This window comes from Sciurus vulgaris (assembly GCF_902686455.1).
Source record: "Sciurus vulgaris genome assembly, chromosome: 15".
NCBI classification, from domain to species: Eukaryota; Metazoa; Chordata; class Mammalia; order Rodentia; family Sciuridae; genus Sciurus; species Sciurus vulgaris.
In genome coordinates, this window is record NC_136476.1 from 11,660,215 (window position 1) to 11,682,015 (window position 21,801).

At 41.8% G+C, this 21,801-nt stretch overlaps 1 protein-coding gene across 4 annotated transcripts in view; it reads right to left on the minus strand.

Moving 5' to 3' along the window:
• The window catches only part of PCSK5 (proprotein convertase subtilisin/kexin type 5), a 437,767-nt gene that overhangs the window by 18,659 nt on the left and 397,307 nt on the right, over positions 1–21,801 (minus strand). For all 4 annotated transcript variants that reach the window (XM_079112090.1, XM_079112091.1, XM_079112089.1 and 1 more), the window contains 5 exons: positions 13,173–13,390; positions 11,616–11,852; positions 9,686–9,916; positions 6,885–7,059; positions 218–435 (listed from right to left, as the gene is read on the minus strand). In XM_079112090.1, the coding sequence (XP_078968216.1) occupies positions 218–435; positions 6,885–7,059; positions 9,686–9,916; positions 11,616–11,852; positions 13,173–13,390 (1,079 nt within the window). The remainder of the gene's footprint in view (positions 1–217; positions 436–6,884; positions 7,060–9,685; positions 9,917–11,615; positions 11,853–13,172; positions 13,391–21,801) is intronic.

The window sequence follows — 21,801 nt, forward strand, 5'->3', positions numbered from 1 at the left end:
TCTGGGCATTGAAAGGTAAGAAATCTAAAGGGGCAACAAGATGTCACCAGAAGATGCAGAGGCTAAGACTGAACAGAGAGTGCTGATGCCTGGGTACCAGGTTGGGAAGCAGAGAAACTGCCAAAGGTGGGGAGGAGAGAGAGAGAGAGGGACAAAGCAGGAAGGAAACCTTTCCATTTTGTCTCTTGCACGTGCAAAAGCACAGATACACTCTCACCTTTGCATTCCTTGCAAGTCGGATGACATCTCTCACAGGTCCACGTGTTTTCTTCTGCATAGTAATGCTCTGGGCAGGAGCGAAAACACTCTCTCTTGGAGGGAAGCAGAAAGAAGAACGTATCGCAAGACAGGCAGTCTGTGGGCCGTGGGCCCAGGCATGCCTTGCAGCTCTTGTGGCACTTCTTACACTGGCCGGTGGAGATTTCTGCATAATACCTGAAAGCAAGGGGAGCAAAGATGGAATACAGCAGGTACCTCAGTATCTGCAGGGGATTAGTTCCAGGACCCACTACAGACACCAAAACCCATTGAAGGCTCAAGTCCTTTCTATAAGATGGGTAGCATTTGGATGTAACCTACATACCTTCTGCCTTATACTTTAAAGCATCTCTAAATTACTTATAGTACCTAATGCAGTGTAAATGTTATATAAATAGTTGTCATGCTTTGTTGTTTTGGGAATGATGACAAGAAAAAATGTCTGTACACTATCAGTACGGATGCAATTCTTTTAAAAAGTGTTTTCCACCTTCGATTCCAGGCGGAACCTACAGATGTGAAAGACTGATTATACTAAGCTTTGCTCCTAAATTGGGTGTGGTGAAAAAACACAATGAGTCGTATAGGATTCATTTACAAGCTGGGTGACTTTAACCTTTTTACTTAACTTCACTCATTAAATTCATTTCTATGATACTAACAAATCTATTTGCAAATTCTTATCTGTAAATTGGGCCTTATGATCCCTCCCTCACTAGTTGTGAAGATTATATTGGATAATACGTAGGGAAGGATCCAGTAGTCACTGGCGTTTGTCAGTTATCTCTGCCTTTTTCTCCTATTCACTTCTCCAGATTCAAGCTTTAAGCTGTGTTGAATGGGATTGGGGAATGGAAGACATTTTTAAATGGACCTCTGAGTGGTTCTCCTCAACTTGAGAAGCATCTTGAAATAGGTAGTGACATGAGTGAAACTGGCCTTTATGAAATAGATGTAACCTCCTTTGAAAAGATTTTTGGAGATTAATTTTTTTCCCATATTTTTATTGGTGCATTAAGTTATGGGATTTGTTGCTACATATTTGTATATGCACACAGCATAACAATATAATTTGGACAATATTGTGATGGGCTGACAGATTTGGCTCCATGAGGATATCATAGGCCAGACTATAAAGGAAATGACTAAACAGACTCCATTTTGCTCTGAGATTCCATGTTATGTAGGAAATAAGCTTCTCCCATGGGAACACCCTACCTCTGTACCCATCAACAATTTCTTAGCTTCTCCCATGGGAGTACCCCACCTCTGTGCCCATCATCGGTTGCTTAGCACGACATGGTTAGCGATACAAAATGACAATTCTTATGTAATAAGAAATTGCTCTCTTTCGATCCCTATTGCTCCTAAACAATGTACCATGTGAACGGTGGTTGAGTGGATGTTAGTAACCATTCTTTAGTTTGTACCTAGGTAAGGGTCATTTTGACCCACTTCGCCCTCTTTTGATGATCTCATGATGTTAGCTTGTAATTTCAAATCGTAGCAACAGACACTTATGATTGATGTGATTTTTGGTATAAGAATCCCTACAACCTATGGCTGGGGCTGTTCTCCCAATAGCCATTTTTTGGGGGCATTGTGAGACAGTCAGTCGGCCAGCTTAATGAAGACTCTCAAACTTGGACTTCTTAGTGGTGATCGGCCGGATTTTAAGTTGCACCCCATAACAAATATCATTCCCCAGTATTTCCCCTTTCCCCCCCTCTGCACCCCTTCCCTTACTCCACTGATCTCAATTTGATTTTCATGAGATTCCTGCACCTCCTTTTCTTTTCCTTTCTCCAATGAGATAACATTTTTTTTTTTTTTTTTTTTTGTACTGGGGATTGAATCCAGAGGCCCTTAACCTCTGAGCTACATCTCCAGCCTTTTTTATTTTTTTACTTTGAGATAGGGTTTCATTAAGCTGCTTAGGGCTTTGCTAAGTTGCTGAGGCTAGTCTCAAACCTTTGGTCCTCCTCCCTCAGCCTTTTGAGTCACTGGGATTACAGGTTTGTGCCACCTTTCCAGGCTGAAGATTACAATTTTAAGAAGTATTTTTATTGGTGCATTATAATGATACATAATAATGGAATTAATTGTGATACATTCTTACATGCACATGGCATAGTTTCGTCTGTTGCATTCCCTACATCTGCATCTCCTCTTTTCCTTCCTCCTGCCTCCACCCCTTCTCCACTGGTGGTATCTCTTCTATTTTCACAAAGTTTCTTTTCTTTCCTTTTTTTTCTCTGTAGCTTCCTCACATGAGAGAACGCTTGGAGTCTGGCTTCTTATACTTAGCCTAATGTTTTCCAGTTTCATCCATTTTCCTGCAAATGATAATATTTTGTTTTTCTTTGTGTTTTAGTAAAACACAATTGTGTATATATAACATATTTTCTTTATCCATTCATCCACTGATGGACACCTAGTCTGGTTTCATAGTTTGGTTCTTGTGAATTGCACTGCTATTAACATTGACAAGCCTGTATCACTGTAGTATGGGCAAATCATCTAACTTCTTGAACCTTGGTTTCCTTATTTGTAAAATGGAGAGATTAAGGAAGGGCTAGGGATGTAGCTCAGTGGTAGTGCATTTGCCTGGTATGAATGATGCTCTATGTTTGATTCCCAACACTGCAAAAATGAAACAAAATGACAACAAAAACAAAAGTGAATAGATTAACACCAACCTCATGAGACTGTTATAGAATCGTATCATAATGTAAAGATACACTGCGAGTGGAAATGCATGATAAACTGTTATAGAGATAAAACGCATCCCGAAGAACCCACGGTGAGGAAAAACTGATCTTTCAAATAGGTTTTAAAAATTATCAAAGAGTAATGCTAAATGAAAGGCAATGAGGAGTTTGCTGGATCATATTGGAAGAAGACTCCAACACTATTTGAGCAAAGTTCTCATCTTAAGCAGTGGTTTAAGATGAGGGGATTGTGAAACCTCTTGATCTTCAGAGCCTTGGAGAGGATCTTATGCATAAACACAGACAGAAACTTCAGCCTTAGAGAACCTTCTCTAATGCTAAACATCAGAATCATTAGTGTGTTGGGACATAATGCAGAGAATCATATACCTGCCTTTCCAAGACAAAGAGATTTAACACACGAGGCTCATATAATGATACGGAACATTGATTTTACAAAAGGAATGCTACTTCATCAATATTCCAGTTCTTTCTCTGCTTCCTGGCTGCCATAAACTGAGGAACTTTCCTCTGTCATGCCCTTCCACCATAATATTCTGCTTCATTGCAGATCCAGAGGAGTGGAGTTCACAGACCATGGACTGAATCACCTGGCTGTCAATACCAGCAGACATGAAGAAAGCTCTCAGATCCATGCTGAATATGTGTGTGTGGCAGGGGAAACACGAAGACAAGCAGATCAAGAGAAAGTGAACAGCAACAACAACAACAACAACAACAATATATATATTTAGAGAGAGAGAGAGAGAGAGAGAGAAAGTGGACAGAAGACAGTGGCAGGAGGTAGAGAGGAAGTGACTAAAAGCTCAGAGCCTGTCCCACTTGCTGCAGAACCACTATTCTTGCACCAACAGTTTTACAACTACCAGCAGAGTCAGAAAGAGAATTTGAGCCCTAGTCCAGGAAAAGCAGCTTGAAGATCAGAGCTGGGGGAGATTTCCTATTCTGAGCTTGAGCACACAGATTCCTGGGCAGAATCTCTCTTGTAGGAAAAGAAACAGGTCAAGAAATTAAAAGAGGAAAAAAGAGCTTTCTCCAGTAGGAAACATTGAAGACAGTCCTGCCAAGTTCTCTGAAGTTCCTGAAATGTGGTAACTAAGACCTCAGTGAAATAAACCACTGGTGCTGTCGCTGACAAAGAGCCAGGTGGCTCATTTGGAAGCCTATTTAATTTGATAAAATATGGTGTGGGAGGTGTTTGAAACCAAGTATGTCTCCTGAAAAGACCTGTGTTTATTTTCGTGGTTGTGTTTCTCTTTTTCCTTTTAAATCTAAACTACCGTTAACGCTCATCATGGTTTTCATCTGTCCTGAATGTGCGCATTGTGTGGGACCTTTCCTGTCAAGAATTTGGTGTTTGAGGCTTCTCCTGATGGGGACCTCGGCTGTGAGATGTCAGAGGAGAGCCAACATTCTGGTTCTCCTGGTCGTGAATTTAGGGTGGAACTCTTTCTTGCTTGGAGACATACTCATTGGTCCTCTCCTGCTCAGACTGTGGGACAGATGCAGGTCATGGTCACAGTGTTCCAATGAAGGAACTGGTGTGTCTCCCTACTTCCCACCACAACTGCCTGAAAACAGTAAGGGCTCAAGCTTGTCTTTCTGGTTGGAAGATAATCTACCAAAGTTGATCCATGAAGGAGTCTAATGCATACCTTTGCCTTTGGGGCGTATTTATTTAGAGTTAGGTTTCCTAAGATGTGAACTTCTCCTGCGGGTGGTGTCTGAGTGAAAAATAATTCGTTGTTCTTAAACAAAACAAAACAAAAAACAAACAAACAAAAAAAACCCTTCAGTTTTTCCATATTAAAGAAGTCCACAGAAACTATACCTCTCTCTCTCTCCTTTGGGTAACTTAATATACAGTAAAACAATTTGCTGCTTACTTCTGTGGTCTCGGATATAGCAGCCATCATCTCCTAGGGTGTCAGGAGGCTGCTCCTCCACCCAGGTGCTCAGGCAGGGGGAAATGGAGCCTCCTTCAGAGAGGGGATGCACCACTTCTCTAGCCCAGCCAGAGATAGGGGTGGGTGTGCTTGGTGGAGAGCATGGTAAGGTGAGGGGAAGCTGGGAGGATTGTTGTTACCCTTAGGAGCTTAGTCAGGAGGGTGGGGCTGGGGTTTGGCAAATGCCACTTCTGGCAGGTTTGGAAATTTCCAAATAAATTCATTGTTTTTAAAAAGAATTAATTCCATGGTCTGCGTTCTCTTTAGATTACAGGATCACATTCCTCTTTGTTTGTGTACTTGAGAGTATTAAATGCTGGATGTAAGAAAGATGGAGATTCTTGACATGGGATCAGATCTTTATAGACACTTCTTAGGGTAAAGTGGAATGGTGAAACCAGGTAGGTTCACCCCCACTCTTGTCTGGTAAGGTGATTTCTTCATTGACCCATATGGCTGGTGCCTTTCAAGAGCTGCTAATGTGTTTAACTTTGCATGGAATGCTGTAGTAGTATGTGTGAACAGTAAGAGGAGTTCCATCTGACCCCTCAGGAGCTTATAATTTTCTTGGAAAGACATACAGGAATAAGAATAAGGTCTTAACAAAATTAGTCCTAACTCACATTGTTTAAACATACAGTGTGCTCTAATTGAATAAGTATTGAATAAACGAGTGACCGAAGGAAGAAGATAAATGGAAACGTAAGGTGGTATATAGCACTATAACAAATGAAGCAAGCAGAGATTGCGATGATGGAAGAGAACAGATGTGCCTATTTGGGTGAAAGACTTTAGGGTAGGTCCAAGGATAGAACCCTTCAATTTGGGTCTGGAAGTTCTCAGTGTCCTAGGTTGCTGATTGAGAAGCAGTGAGCAACATGTCTATAATCAATCTTTCTCTTTACTGGGATGCCCAGGTATGTGTGTGTGAATAATCCAGTCAAACTCTCTTTCAATTATGCTGTAACCAGACCTTCTGAGAAGCACTCTCCTTATCTCTGAAATGCTTTCAGCAGGGTACATCAGATGTGTCTAGGATACTTATGATAACTAACCCTGTAGTTGTGGATTTATGGGAGGTTTGAAAGGTTGGAGAATTAATGGGGTATAAACGTAGATGTTAGCTGAAATTGTTTCTTTTGTAAAATCAATGATCTACATGCATAGCGTAGATCTTGCATATTAAACTTGAATAAACTTGAATCAGAACAAATCCTAAAACTGGAAAAAAAAGAACATCCATTAACAGTCTTGGGTTGCTCTGAGGGAGGGAGGTGTTGCCTCTGCATTGGCAGTGCTGATACCCTGTGGATATCAGTGAGTATTGGTCAGATCTATAGCTTACATGAGTCTCATTTGACCATCTGACCCCTTGTATTAGCTCAGTGGGTCACTATGCCTCCCCTGTTTCTCATTCATTCTTGTGAATGAGCTCACCTTTGCTCCTTAGTGGCAGTGAGACTTTCATCTGATTTCATTTGTGTTTTGGGGAAACGTGTTGTTATGGTCTGACTATGAGGTGTTCTCCCCAAACTTCTGTGTTGTCTATAACACAGGAATGTTTGGCGGTGAAGTGATTGGGTTCTGAGAGCCGTACCGTCATCAGTCTGTCCATTTGAATGAACTGAGTGGAAACTGTCGGCAGGTGAAGCATGGCTGGAGGAGATGGGTCACTGGGAGCATGCCCTGGAAGGGTTCATCTTCTTGCAGTCTCTTCTCCTTTCTCTCTCTGCTTCCTGGCTGCTATGAATTGAGCAGCTTTCCTCCCCCACACCTTTCTGCCATGTTTTGCCTCACTTTGGACCCACAGCAGTGGACTTGGTCCACCATGGACTGAACTACTGAAACCATGAGCCCAAAATATAGTTTTCCTTTTCTAAGTTTTTTTTGTTAGGTATTTTGGTCACAGCAACAAAAAAACAGACTAACACATGTTCTGAGCACTTACCCTTCCCTGCACTGGAGCAGACACTCATTTCCCAGCTGGAACCAACCCGGTCGGCAGGAGCGGCACTGCATACTGTGCCTCCCGTCACAGGTCCTACAAGAGATGTGGCAGGGGGCACACAGGTGGCTCTCCCTGGCGTAGTAGCCCTCTGGGCAGTCTTTCACACAGGTCGTGTCTGTCAAGGGAGGAGAAGAGTGTTTGTAATCAAGCCCGACTTGTGACTCCCACATCTCCTCTGCCTGGAAAGAAGGAGAGGGAGTGCAAAGGGAAAGAGACAGTGCCCCTGAGGGCTGAGGAGACACACTGGAGTGGAGATGAATGTCCAAGAAATAGAATTGACCAAAAGGCCATAGGAGTTCAGAGAAATCAGAGGTCAGAGTGGTTTGTCATGGGCAGAATAGAAACCCTAGTCTGATGACTATGGATGCTGATAATGGTTCATTGTCCAGCTTGTGTATGCTGCCAAATAGGGGAAGCCCCAATCCCCTAAAGAAGAAAAATCTTTGTACTAGTATCTTATAGCTGCAATAACAAATTGCCACCAACTTGGTGGCTGGAAACAATACAAATGTATTATTTTATTGTTATGGAGGCCAGAAATCTGAATCGGGTCCACAGAGCTGTGTTCCTTTTAGAGATTCTAGAGTAGAATGAGCATCTTGGCTTTTCTTCCTTCTAGAGAATTCCTGTAGTCCTGGGCTCCTGAGGTCCTCCTCCATCTTCAAAGGCAACATCCTTTCCCCCATTCCTCTGCTTCTATCATTAATCGCCATCTAGGAACTCTGATCCCCCTGCATTTCTCTTAGTAGCCTTTGGGATTATGCTGGGCCTATCTGAGTAACGCAGGATAATCTCCCCATGCAAAGATCTTTCATTAAATCTTGACTACAAAGTCCCTTTTATCTCATAAGGCAATATATTTATAGGATCTGGGGATTAGGATGTGGCATCCTCAGGGGCAGCATCCAGCAGTCTACCCCATCCTCCAAATAACCACCTCATTTAAAATAGCCTGACCTGGTGATAAGTGGAGTTGGGTGGGATGGGAGAGGGTGAGAAGGCCAGGCCTGGGCAACTCCTGTCCTCAGCTGTTGGGGCATCTTTCTGTGTTATGCACAGTACCAAAGTCTCAGTTCTAGTTTAATCTGCATCCCTGGTTTAAGAAAAGACCACTCTCTGAAGGCATCTGATGGGTTCACTGGTAACACTTCAGATTGGAGGTAATTAGAAAAGAAGATCCAAATGGTTGATTATATGGGAGATCTGGTTGAAAGGGATATTTTCATGAAGAATCAACTTCTGGAGAAGAAGTTCACTGAACTTTGTGGAACATGAACTAAGATGGACAGGTCGAGAAGACTAGTGTCTTCTATGGTGAGGTGGTCAGGATTGGTATTGAGCATAGGTGTCCCTGTGTCTTAGCAGGGAAACACTGCCCTGGCAGATGATATCTCAGCAAGAAGAGAAAAAACTTGCTACCTATTTGAACTCTGAGCATCTCACTTCTCAGGTCTACTCTATTGATTGGGAAGACAAATCCAACACTTTCTGGTATTTCCCACATTTGTCTCTATCTTCTGTCTCCTTCAACTCCTTCTTTAAGTGTAGTTCCTCCAGGCTTGTTTTTAGGTGCACCCCAGGAAACCTGAGGATGCTACCTCATACCAGTAATCACCTTTAGAGCTGATCTGGAGGTGGCCCACCTGAGACGGCACCACACACACTGTTCAGGATTTATTAATGGATGATAAATCAAGGGGAAAATTTTGGTGAGGAGTTGAATGTTTACATGTTCTTAAGGCATCTCTCCACAGACTGCTTATTAATTACAAGGGAATCAATAGTAGTTTTGCAGTGGAGGAATTAAACATCTTGACAGATGGTCAACATTAATCCCACTGATGAGGGGCATGTGGATAACATATATACCTGGCTATGACTCTCAGATGGCATGATATCACCTATTCTGACTGAGAAAGAATCTTCTCAGTCTAATCATGGGGCAACTGTGAACAAAATCAAGAGGATGGTTAGGAGCTGTATTCTGGAGGTTCAATATTATAAAGAACAAAGACATCTGTGGAAACATCCTAGATTAAAGGAAGCTAGAGACTTGGAGGTGAAATGCAATGCCTGACTCTGGAACAAATTCTATTATAAAGGGGTGTTGGCAAAATTTTAAGAGGAATAGTGAAGTACCATGTCAGTGTAGTTGTATTAGAGTTGGTAACTGTCCTGTGGTTAGTCAAGAAAGTTCGTATGTTTAGGAAACAAGGAAGGGGTTTGTGGGCCAGGGACCATGATGTAGGTAATTTACCCTCCAATGGTTCAGAAAAAGATATATTGTGTTTGTGTGTGTGGATTGTGTATATATATTTGTGGTGGTGAGGTGAGAGGAAATAAATGATAAAGCAAAGGTGGTAAAAGATTTGCAATGAACTTGAGTTGTGACTCAGTGGTAGAGTGCTTGCCTGGCATGTGTGAGGCCCTGGGTTTGATCCTCAGCATTGTATATAAATAAATAAATAAATAAATAAATAAATAAATAAAAAGATCCATTGATAACTTAAAAAAAAAAAGATTTGCAATGGGTGAACTGGGTAAAAGGTACATGTACAATGTTCTTTGTACTAGTCTCATTCTTGTATCTTTTCTAAAGGTTTGGAAATTTCCCAAAAAAAAGTAAAAAAAAAAAATTAGAAAGAAGCCAATGTCCACTGGGCACCCAACATGGTGCTAGGTAGTTTCCCCAGAGGGAGAGGAAAAACAAAGACCTCTTGGGGTGGGGTGAAGTCACTCACTGAGAAGAAGATTGTCCCCTCTGCAGGTGCGACACTGGTCCTCCGCGGGTCCCGTACAGTGGAAGCACTTATTGTGACAGGGCTTGCACCTGCGAGCCTTCTCATCCCAGTACTCGATGGGGGCACATTCCTTGTGAGCCACGCAGGCCCCATGGCTGTTCATCCTCAGGCCTTCCCGGCAGCTTGTGCAGACACTAAAGGACGAGCAGGTGTGGCAGGACTCGTGGCAATCTGCGGGCACATCGGGGAAGCAGAGACTGAGACAGAGCCAGGGTACTCCTCTAGGAAATGAATTCCTTTCTTCTCGAGACCTCTAGGGAATTTGTGCTTGAGTGTGGGGTCATGACTTGGGCTCAGACCTTGGGCTCTAGGGCAGAGCATTCTTGTTGCAAAATGAAAAGGAAAAAAAAAGAATGGCTTTCTCTGTAATGCCCAGAGAGCTTCTTCCTGCAATGGCCACCTCAGAAATATTAGTAAGGTTTACATATTACCCCAACCGCATCCAAATAATGGCAAGCAATTCCTGGACAGCATGGGCACACGCTGCCATGTGGCCTTTCCAACCACCGTAACCCCTACTGCTGTGATCCTTTGCTCGCCTTTCTCAATACGTTTAGTTTATCACTTTCATGGCTATTGTTGGAATACATTATAATAAGGCGGCCTCTGTCATACCCTTTCATGAATGCACAGTGCCTATGAGAGGGCCCGTCGCATAACAGGCACTCGGTAAATATTTGTTGGCCAAACAAAATTAGAACAATTCACTCCCACTTCCAGGTTTTAGCAGCTGTCATTCCCTCTATCTAGAATCTTCCTTTTTCAGACATATGAATATGTGTTCATATGCTATGACATATATTGCTCCCTCCCTTTCTCATTGGTATTTCCTAGGACAGTTTCTCTCAAGTTTCAACTCCATTTTGCCCATCTTCCTATTCCCCTTCCCTGTCTTACTTTTTTTTTCTCTTGAATTATCCTTTTTATGTCTGTCTTCCCAAAAGAATGTGAGCTCCCTGAGGACAAGAATCCCATCTGTATTGTTCCCCAGGCCTAGAAGAGCACAGGCACAAAGCCATCTCTGACAAACACTTCCTAGATGAGTAGATATGTGGTGTTATCACTGTTATTATCACCTCACTTCATCTATACCAGGGAACTATGCCTGGAGATGCTGAGTCACTCGACTGGGAAAGGACAGAGCTCTTGCTAGTTCTGTCCTAGTACTCATGAAGGGTGTGAGGAGCCATCCTGGGACTTTGGGAAACACTTCTCTCCCTTGAGAATTTCTCTAGCAATGGATACTTTATTTTTCTGTTGCCTGAAAATTAGTTAGGCAAACTATCCATGTTCCGTTAAAATGTAAGGAAGTATAAATAGCAACATACCCTTTCTTGAACATGTAGGAACTGAAGTGCTGAGTGGGATGGAACAGGGGCTTGGGACAAGAGCTGCTGAAGGTGGTAAGGATGGAAGGAGGGGAGCAGCCAGGAGGCAAACCACGAAGGGAGGCAAAAGGAATGGAGAGAATTCTGCAACACAGTTTACTTATGCTGTGAACTTCTATGATGGCTTAAAATTTTAAGAGATATTTCCATTTAGGGTGACTTTTGAAGGCTCATCATTGCTGTTTGAAATCTTCACATGAGACTCATTTTTGATTGGCAGTTCATACCCACCATCAGGATGAGGGTCCACATGATTTGTAACTAATGAAGTTGACATGATCAAAATCTATGAAACAGTCATTTTTTAAAAATTAATTAAAACTGATTGAAAAGAGGTTTTTTTTTGAATGGCAAGGTTAAGAGTGGGACCACGCTCAGGACTGGGATCGTACAAATTCCAGAGCCTGTTTTGTCTAGCAGAAACTCATCTCTTTAGGTGCCCTGGGATGCTGTGTTGGGTCATGCATCCTGGAAAGCATTACCTCTGCAATCCTTAGAATTTTCTTCATAGTAAGTTCCTGCTGGACACTCATTCAAACACAGTCCATTGTAGAGGACTGTAAAAATGTCGGCACAGAGCTCACAGTCATCCTCCTTGGGGCCACTACACTCCAGACAATCTTCGTGGCAGGGGATACACTGGTGCAAATCCGGGTAGAAGCGCTGGGGACAGGACTGATGGCACATGTCATTGTACAGGAAGAAGTCAGGCATGCACTCTGGGGGAAGGAGGAGGCAGCAAGTTATCCCCAAGTGTTGGAGAAAGGAATTCACTGCTTTTGCAGTGGTCTAGCCCATTTCTAACCACTTTGGTTTGTTTGATCTGGGAATACATTTGCCCCAACCCACCCTGAAGAGCATATTCTCAATGTTTATCAAGTCCTGACTTGGGAGGGAGAGGTTGCACATGGTGGTCTATTAGACGATCCTGGATTTATGTGTGCGAATGGCCTTTTGAGATGCAAAAACTGCAAGCACTATGGGAGACAATGATGACTGGGACACTGGAGGTATTGTTTGGAAAATCCAGAAAACATTAACAGATGTTTAAAATTGTATCAAGGGCTGGGGCCCTGGTTCAACCTCCAGACGGCAAAATGAATAAATAATAAATAAACAGATAAAAATTGTATCAAGTATCTCACACTCTATTCAATACAGAAAGCAGTTTGGGGATTGTTGGATTAGTTAATTTTTCATTCATTGATACAGTAGATTAATGAATAGCTGGTTAATCAGTATGACAAATGCATTGTGGGTTTATTTTATTTGTGTTCCTTTTCCTATTTTGGGAGGAAGACTGGAGAACACTTTAAGCCACACCAAGAGAATCCTCTGGATGGGGCAGCGCCAGACCAGTTGGTTCTACAGTATTTTCGAGATGAAATTGGACAGTCTTTCTTAGGAGATAATTCCAAAAGAAAAAAATTGTTCATAGAGTGCTATTTGCAGTCTTCAAGTTGCCTGAACTCTTCCTTCTTGTTTTTTATGATAATTGTACTTTTTAGCTACCTCTGTACTTTGTTTAATAATCAGTCTTTCTGGTAAGATTTTGTGCTGGAAGAGTGAGAAGTTCCAGGCATGGTGGAATATGCTTATAATCTCAGTTAGGCGGGAGGCTGAGGCAGTAGGATCTCAAGTTCGAGGCCAGCCTGGGCAACTTAGGGAGACTCTGTTTCAAGTAAAAATAAAAAAGGGATGGGGAAGTAGCTCAGTGGTAGGGCACCACAATCAATCCCCTGTGCAACAACAACAACAAAACGAGCAGATCTTTTGGTTCTTATCTGTATTTCTAGTAACTGAGATAGAGCTTAGCACTCTGTGTGTACCTGTGTCTGTGTGGGAGTGAGAAATCCTGTTTGTCTTAGTTTGCAGAAATCGCAATGTCCTCAACGAGGGGCCCAGAATTAGATAAATTTCAGTAAAAGCAGAGAGACTGGTTCTCACAGTTCTTTGACATCCCTGTCCTCAGGCAGTGACCCCCAGCCTTGAAGGTTCATCAGGGCCTTGTAGCCCCGCCCTGGGATGCAGCCAGGTACCTTTGCATGTTTCCTCATGGATGCAGTCCTGACACCTCTCTGGGCAGTGCTTACACACTCCTTCCACAGCCACATGCCTCTCAGGACAAGCTTCCAGGCACACTCCCTGGTCCAGGACAAAGCCTCCTTCACAAGAATGACAATGGGTGGCATTTCCCTCACATGTTCGGCAAGGAGAGCTGCAGCGTTCACATATGCTGTCTTCTGCATAGAAGCCCCTGTGGAAGGGAGGGAGAGAGCATCTGGAGAAGCTGGCCAGTTACAGATGACTCGCAGAGGGTGGCAAATAATTTGTTCTAAAACAGAAGAGGTAGCTGGGCATGGTGGCACACGACAGTAATCCCAGCAGTTCCGGAAGCTGAGGCAGGAGGCAAATTCAAAGTCAGCCTCAGCAACTTAGCAAGGTCCTAAGCAACTTAGTAAGGTCCTAAGCAACTTAGTAAGAACCTGTCTCAAAATTAAAAAGGGCTGGAGATACAGCTCAGGGGTTCCCTGGGTTCAATCCCTGGTACATATAAACAAACAAACAAATAAATGAAGAGGAGCTGCTCTTGTCAACCAAAATGAATCCACAAGGAAATGTGAAAAGAGACTAGAAAAATCAAAGGAAAGGGATAGGTCTTATCCTTATGAATTCTGTTTGTTTAAAAACAATAGCTATTAATATGTACATAATGTAGTCATCTTCTGCTTTCCCTACTTTATCCCTTGGTTATCATTGCTTTTTCTTTTTCTTTTTGCTAGAGCCTTACTTTACAGCAGACAATGATTTTATTCAATTTGATCTTCTTTTAAACTTTTAATAAATTAAAAAAATATTTTCAGAAAGCTTGTAAAGGTTACAACCCTATGAAATTGAAATCCCTTTTGCTTTTGGACCCTCTCAGCTGACTTCTGACGGCTTCTTTGAAAGGTATGCATATAACACACACGACACGAGCATATTTTCAGTACCTGTAATTGCAGTCTTTGTGCAGCTGACTTCCTTCCAGGTGGCCTCTGATGTCTGCATATAGAGTATCTCTGAGTGACTTAACTGTCACATTATCGAAATCACTCACTGGTGAGTGAACATGGCAAACATCAACTCTCTCGAATTTGGTGAGAGGAGAGAAATATAGATGCTTTTTGGAGAGGAAAAGCTCAAGAGAAGAGCTGAAGCTTTCAGAAGAGGATGACAATAAACCAACTGGGAGAAAATGAAATCAGATCAATCATCTTCCATAATTATCCTATGACTAGGTATGGCTGTGATAATGCTGGATAATAATTTGCCTCAACTCAAAACTCCATGGCATAGAGCAGCAATCATTTGTCCTGCTCATGTGGGGAGCAGGTCTGGGCAGCGCAGGGCTACCAGCTGCACCCTTGGCCAAGTCTTCCTGCATTCTCCTGGGTACCATTGGGGCATACTCTTCTCATAGCTGAGATAGAAGCACCAGAGGGCAGGCTCCACCAGGTGCAATATGAGCCTCCATCTCTCTTCTGCTAATAGCACAGGCCAAAGCAAATCACATAATCCAGGCCAAAGCCCAGGGGCAGGGAAATCAAGTTCATTCTGCCTCAGGAGGGAGTTAATAGCGAAGTTATAGGCACTGAATGGGGGGATATACAAGAGGTGAAGAAATGCAGAAAATAACTCAGTCACCAGAGTCTTCTTTAATCCTGATGCCAATTCGGGACCCTTCTTATATGGCATTTTTACTTTTGGGGGTTGGGGGATGGGTGCCAGGAATTAAAGTCAGGGGCGTACAAACAGAGAAACATGTATCCCATTTGTTTACAATAAAAAAAAAAAAAAAGTAAAGTCAGGGGCACTTAACCACTGAGTCATATCCACAGCCCCTTTTTGTATTTTTATTTAGAAACAGGATCTCACTGAGTTGGTTAGGGCCTCACTAAATTGCTGATGCCAGATTTGAAATTCTTGATCCTCCTGATTCAGCTTCCAGATTCCACATTTTTTTCTTGAATGGACATTTGACAGATTAATTGTTCCCATGTTTGTAGCAAGGAATTTGGGGTCACAGAAAGCAGTCTGGCTTTTCTCCACAACTAATCTCTCAACCCTTGGAACTACTCAAGTGACAGGAGTGCTTTTGTTAGATGATTCAAAGTGGGATGGGCCACACCAGAAATACCAACTGTGTGTTTAGAGGGTGAAGACTTCAGACAATGTGATATCAACCCCACTTCCACGGACTTTTCAATGCTAGTTCAGGCTAAGACCTCTAGAAAATATAGCTGATTGTTTATGCTTATTTATTTTTTTTATGGTACTAGGGATTTAACCCAGAGGTGCTCTACCACTGAGTTATACCCCCAGCCCTTTCTAAAAAAAATTATTTTGAGACAAGGACTTGCTAAGTTACTGAGGCTGGCCTCAACTTTGTGATCCTTCTACCTCGGCCTTCCGAGTTGCTAGAATTAGAGAGGTGTACCACACCTGGCTAGTTGACTGTTTATAGAGGCAGGTTTTGAATCTGCAAATTCAACCAACAGTGGATCATGTACTATGTAGTTAGACTTAGTATAGTTGCATCTGTATTGAACACACAGACGTTTTTCTTTGTCATTGTTCCCAATACAATGCAATATAATAACCGTTTACATGGTGTTTGCATTGTATTAGGTATATTTGTAATCGAGAGATGGTTATACAGGGGCATGTGCACAGTTATTTGGTATGTGCGTGGGGTGCAACCAATCCTCTGCAGATACTGAAGAACACCTGTAGATTCTAGACACTAAAGAAGAGCAGTCTGGTACAGAAACTGAAGAGATGCAGCATGAAGAAACCTTCAGACTCCTCTTATGAGATTCAGAGGATGTTGGGTGAAATGCTGAAATACATGGACTCAAGCAACAAGGGAAAAGAAATCTGTTAAGTCAAAAATAAGTGAATATCAAGAACTGTTGGGCGGCAGCTAGAGACAATAACACAGGTTTTCTTTTCTCTTTCTTTTTCTTTCTGTGGACAAAGGACAGAGGGAGCAGCTTCACACTCTGCCAGCCAGGCCTGGGGGCCAGGAGCGGGAAGAGTCCCCAAGTCCTAAGCTCATCCACTTCAAAGCTGTGTGTCCCACATGGGGGGGGGTGCGGTTTGAGGGGTTTTTACCTGGAACAAGGGGCTAAGGACAGTTCCTCTGGGAGATGGGGGCAAGTCTCCAAAGCGTTTCGCCCAGGGTGGACACAAGGTAGCTGTCCAGAACACACAGCCAGGTCACAGCCTTCCTGCATTTAACCTCTGTGAGAAGAGGGTGTAGGACTGACTGTGCTTTGAGAGGAGGGAACAAGTGAGAAGAAGCAGACAGGATCTTCAGCTGGTCCTGGGAAGCAGCTCTCTAACTGGTTTAGAGGTGGCGCACCGCATGTGGGGTGTTGCGGAAACTGCAGAGGTGCAGACCTCTGCAGAGCCAGCCCCTTGGGAAGTTCTGTTCTTCTATGGATATTTCAAGAAACTCAAATTTGCCAGGTATGGTGGTGCACACCTGTAATTCAAGCTACTCAAGAGGCTGAGGCTGGAGGATCTCAAGTTCAAGATCCATCTAGGCAATATTCCGAGACCCTGTCTCAAAATAGAAAATAAAAGGGCTGGGGATGGAGCTCAGTGTAGAGTGCCCCTGGGTTCAGTTCCCAAAGCCAGGGAAGTGGGGAGAACCTCAAATTCATTCCCATGAAACTTCTTGCTTGATAAAAAGAACATATGTGTCAGTCACATTGATTGAGCAGTATGCTGAGTTTCCCCAGTTTTCCTACCTAGTGTACAGATGTTTGAACCATGGTGTTCAGTCTTGGCAAGGAAAGTGGCTGGTTGTGGCTATGGCTTCAGGATAGATGTGCTGTTAGATGACTCAGTAAGAAGCTGTGAGTCTCTTCTGAATCTCCCCTTTGGACAGTCAGTGGAATGAGGGGAAGGGGGACCTGTAGTGGGTCTCCATCTCCTGACTCCCAGTCAGGTTCCATGACCTACAGTACTGTCTGCCCTGCCTATTTTAGCTTTTAGAACAGTTTTAGATTCATAGCAAAGTTGAGAGGAAGTGACAGAGATTTCCACATGTCCTCTGTCCCACATACGCACAGCCTCCTCCATTATCAACATTCTTTACCAGAGCGCGGCACACATTAGGATTGGTCAACCTACAATGACACTCAGAATCACCCAGAGGTCACAGCCCACGTCAGGGTTCACTCATGATGGTGCGCATTCTATAGATTTGGACAAAGTATAATGAATATATTCACCACTATAGTATCATACATAATTCTACTGCTCTAAAAACTTTCTGGACTCTGCATGTTCATCTCACCCGCCCCATCAACCTCTGACCGCCCCAGCTCTTTCCTACTGTCTCCATAGTTTTATCTTTTCAGAATGTTACATAGTTGGAATCACACAGTATGGAGCATTTTCAGATTGGCTTCTTTCACTTCATAATGTGCATCTAGGTTTCCTCCTGTCTTCTCATGGCTTTGTAGATCATTTGTTCCACTGTCTGGTGTTAAAAACAACTTAGGCCTTTATGGCTCCGATGTCTTGGACCCCACATATACAAACTGAAACTCAATGTAAGCAGGAAAAGGAAACTGAAGTTTAACCAATCAGAAACCACCAACTAACCTCCAGCAAGGAACTTCCCACTTTAACCAATCTAACATAGTTTCTTTGTCTTGCTTCTGCAAACATCCTACAAAAAGTTTTCTCTTTTATTCCCCCAGTGGGGCATTACACCACTTGCAGATTGGTGCTAATTCACAAATCACTGAGTGCTCAGATAAACTAATTAACATTTTAATGTGGCTCAGTTTATCTTTTAACACTGAATGCCAGTTAATTTATCCATTGATCTATGGCTATAATTTGGATCTTGAGTGTCCCTAAAGGCCATGTGTTAAAAGCGTGGTACCCAGGGTGGCACTATAAAGAGGTAGTGGAAAATTTAAAAACCTAGCGAAAGATCTTTAGGGTATTGGGTTGTGCTTTGAAAGGAGCTGTGGAACCCAGCTGTTGCTTTTCTTTCCTTTGCTTCTTGGAGACGAGCTCATTAATTTCTTTCCATCATGTACTCCTGTCATGAAGAATTCCTCACCAGGCCCAAAGCAATGGAGCCAACCAGTCATGAAGTATATCCTCTAAAACTGTGAGCCAAAATAAAACTTTACTCTTTATAAGTTTTCTCAGGCATTTTGTTATAGTGATGGAAAGTTGACAAACAGAGCTACTATAGGGCCTCTTGTTTACTTCAAAAATTTGGTTATTATTTGATTATAAATACAGTTTCTGTTATCATCTATGTGTAGGATTTTGTGTGGACGTAGGCTTTTAAGAGGCATTTTTCAAAAACCACTTTGCTAAAAGCAACCTTCTCCACAGAGATCTGCCAGTTACCTGGTCTTCTATTCTCTCCTGGCATTTATACAACATTTTGGCTAATATTTTATTTCACTTTGTGTATATGCATGTGTTTGTGTGTGTTACTGGGTATTGATCCCAGGGTGCACTACTGCAGAGCCACACTCCCATTCCTTTTAAAATTTTCTGATGGGGTCACGCTAAATTGCCCAGGCTGGCCTCAAACTCACAATCCTACTGTCTCAGATTCCCAAGTAACTGGAATTACAGGTGCACAGTACCTGTAATTTCACTATTATTATTATTTTTTTAATCTAAGAAGATACATGTTTCTTTTGAAAAAAAACAGTCATAAGTATTAAATTACTAAATTCAAGGTACTTTATGTTGAAAGTTTTTGGCTCAGATAACTACATGTCATGCGCCAGTTCTGGAACTTCATCTGTATTTTGCAGATGCCCAAGACAGTGACAGCCAGCCCTTAAAGGAAGACTACCTTTCTTCCACTGGAGTTTTAAATCTCTATGTTTCATCAATTTGGACACACCTTAAGTTTTTTGTTGCCTTTTAAACAATCACAATAACAGCATATGTTATGCCAGGTGCAGTGCTACAATGCCAGAGACTTGGGAGATTGAGGCAGGAGAATCACTATTTCCAGGCCAACCTCAGCAACATAGCAAGACTCTGGTTTAAAATAAAAAATAAAAAGGACTGAGAATGTAGCTCAGTGGCAGAGCATCCCTGGCTTCAATTCCCAGTACCATCAAACAAAGCAAAAAACAACAATAACAAAAAGCACAACATATGTTACTGCTCAAACTTTTTTCTTTCATGAACATCTACTATATTTGAAAAAACAGTAGCCACTAATGCTAACCTATAAACAATTCAGAACAACACCTGGGTGCTGTTTTATTGCATGTTATGTTCCTATTACAGGTCCTACCGCTGTTCTAGGATGGTTCATACACAATGGGTGATGTCGCAGAAATAGCAACAAATCCTCCCCAAACTAGCTGGATATTAGATGTTTCACAGACTCTGCCTCCCTGCTTTTCTTTTAAATACAAAGATGGGGGTCCTGAAGTAATCAGACCATTGTGCTCAAAACAGCAGGCATATACTTATGTTTCACAGTCTTCAGGCTTCCCAGACCAATTTAGTAGCTTTTTCTACTGCATAAAAAAAAAAAAAAAAAAAAAAAAAATCTTGGAGGCTGCTGGCTGCTTATCTGCAGTGTCACCTTGCTCCCTAAGAATGGCTCAACCTAGACTTGGAGAAAGAAAATTTGAGTGGTCAGCTACTTAGAGGAAAGAAAAACACATCTCTTTCTTGTTTTAAAGCACTATCAATTTCTGGAACATTTGAAGAATCCAGGGTAGAGTCAGGAAAAGGTGGTAATGATTAAATATGGAATAATAATTACGACCATTTCAATCCCACTGTGGCAATGGTTAATGAAGATACAATGGCTGGCTGATTTGGATAAATAGTCTTCTGATCTTCATATTGTTTTATTGCATGCGTAATATTGGGCATGCCATCCCTTTCCTCATCTGTAAAATGGGGGGAAATAATAGCACCTGAATGAGTCTTGTGAGAACTAACTGGAGCATACACTTGAAGCTCCTAGCACAGTGCCTACACATTGCAAGTGCTCAAAAGCAAAACAAAACAAAAAGCTGCTTTTAAATGATTTCTTTCCCCTGGGGATCTCTTAGCCCTTTGTGAACTAGTGTCTTGAAAAGTACGACACTGACTGATATGAATTTTCCTTTCTGGATCATAAACATTTTGCAGGCTCAGATTTCCTTCAGTTAATCTTAACTTCCAATATCCAGATCAATATCAAGTCTTGATAGAAAAATAGATTTTTATCAAGTTGCACATATGCAATATGATATATTGATATTATATTGGTATTGATTCTTACACCTAGTAGGTGTAATTGAATATGTTTGCCTTCTACACTAGCCTGGATGCTTCCTGTGGGTAAGTATCACAACTTATATTTGTACTCTGTAGAGTCTATCTTAGTACTGCATACAAATAGGTCATTTAAGATAGATATTTTTATCTTCAAATTATTTTAATTAGAGGGCAAATGAAATTTCTCATTCTTTAATATAGACACTGTTGTTTTTCCAAATTCCTTTCTTGCTTCCCTCTATCTATTCTTCCTGGATATTGGCATTTTGATTTCATCAGTGTCCCAGGGAAAATCTTCAGCCAAAACCAATCTTTATACAATAGTCCCCCCATCCTCTTTATCCATAGCTTCACTTTTTGAGGTTCCAGTTATCTGTATGGTCAGAAAATATTAAATGGAAAATTCCAGAAATAAACAATTCATGAATTTTCATTGTGCACCCCTCTGAGTAGCATGATGAACTTTTGTACCATCCTGCTTCATCTTACCAGGGATGTGAATCGTCCTTCTATTCAGAGTATCCACACTGTGTATGCTAGGTGTCTGTTAGTGGCAGTTTCTGTCATCAGTTTGGCTATTGCAGTAACCCTTATATAGTAGCCCATTGCTGCCTCACAATGTCTTGTCATTTATATTGTTTCAGCTCTTACATAGGTGTCGTATCATCTCATGTCAACACAAGAAAAAGGGGAAATATAGATAGTGATAAATGTATACCAATGTTTATACCAGCACAACTCACAATAGCCAAGCTATGGAATCAGTCAAGGTGCCCATCAACAGACAGAGGGATGAAGAAATGTGGTGTAGTACTCATGAAGTTTTACTTAGTCATAAAGAAGAATAAAATTGTGTAATTTTCTGGTAAATGGATCAAACTGGAGAACATCATGCTAAGTGAATAAGCCAGACTCAGAAAGGCAAGTGTAGAATGTTTTCTCTCATATGAGAAAGCTAGGGAGTTTTTAAAAATGGGATCTCATGAAAATAGGAAGTAGAACAGTGGAGAAGAGAAAGAGGATCAATGAGGAAGCAGGAGGAATGGGGAAGGGGAGGAACTGAGGAATAGAATCAGCCCAATTACTCAATGTGCATATATATATAAATATATATATATATAAAATATAATGATTCCACTTTAATGTATAACTATAATGTACTAATTAAAAAATAAATTACTAGAATGAAGACTAATGAGTAGAGGAAGAGGATCAAGAGGAGAGAGGAGAGGAGAGAAGAGGATAGTACTGGGGATTGAAATGTAGCAAATTATTTTACATGCACTTATTAATATGTCATAATGAATCCCACAATTATGTAAAATTATAAGATACTAATAAAAA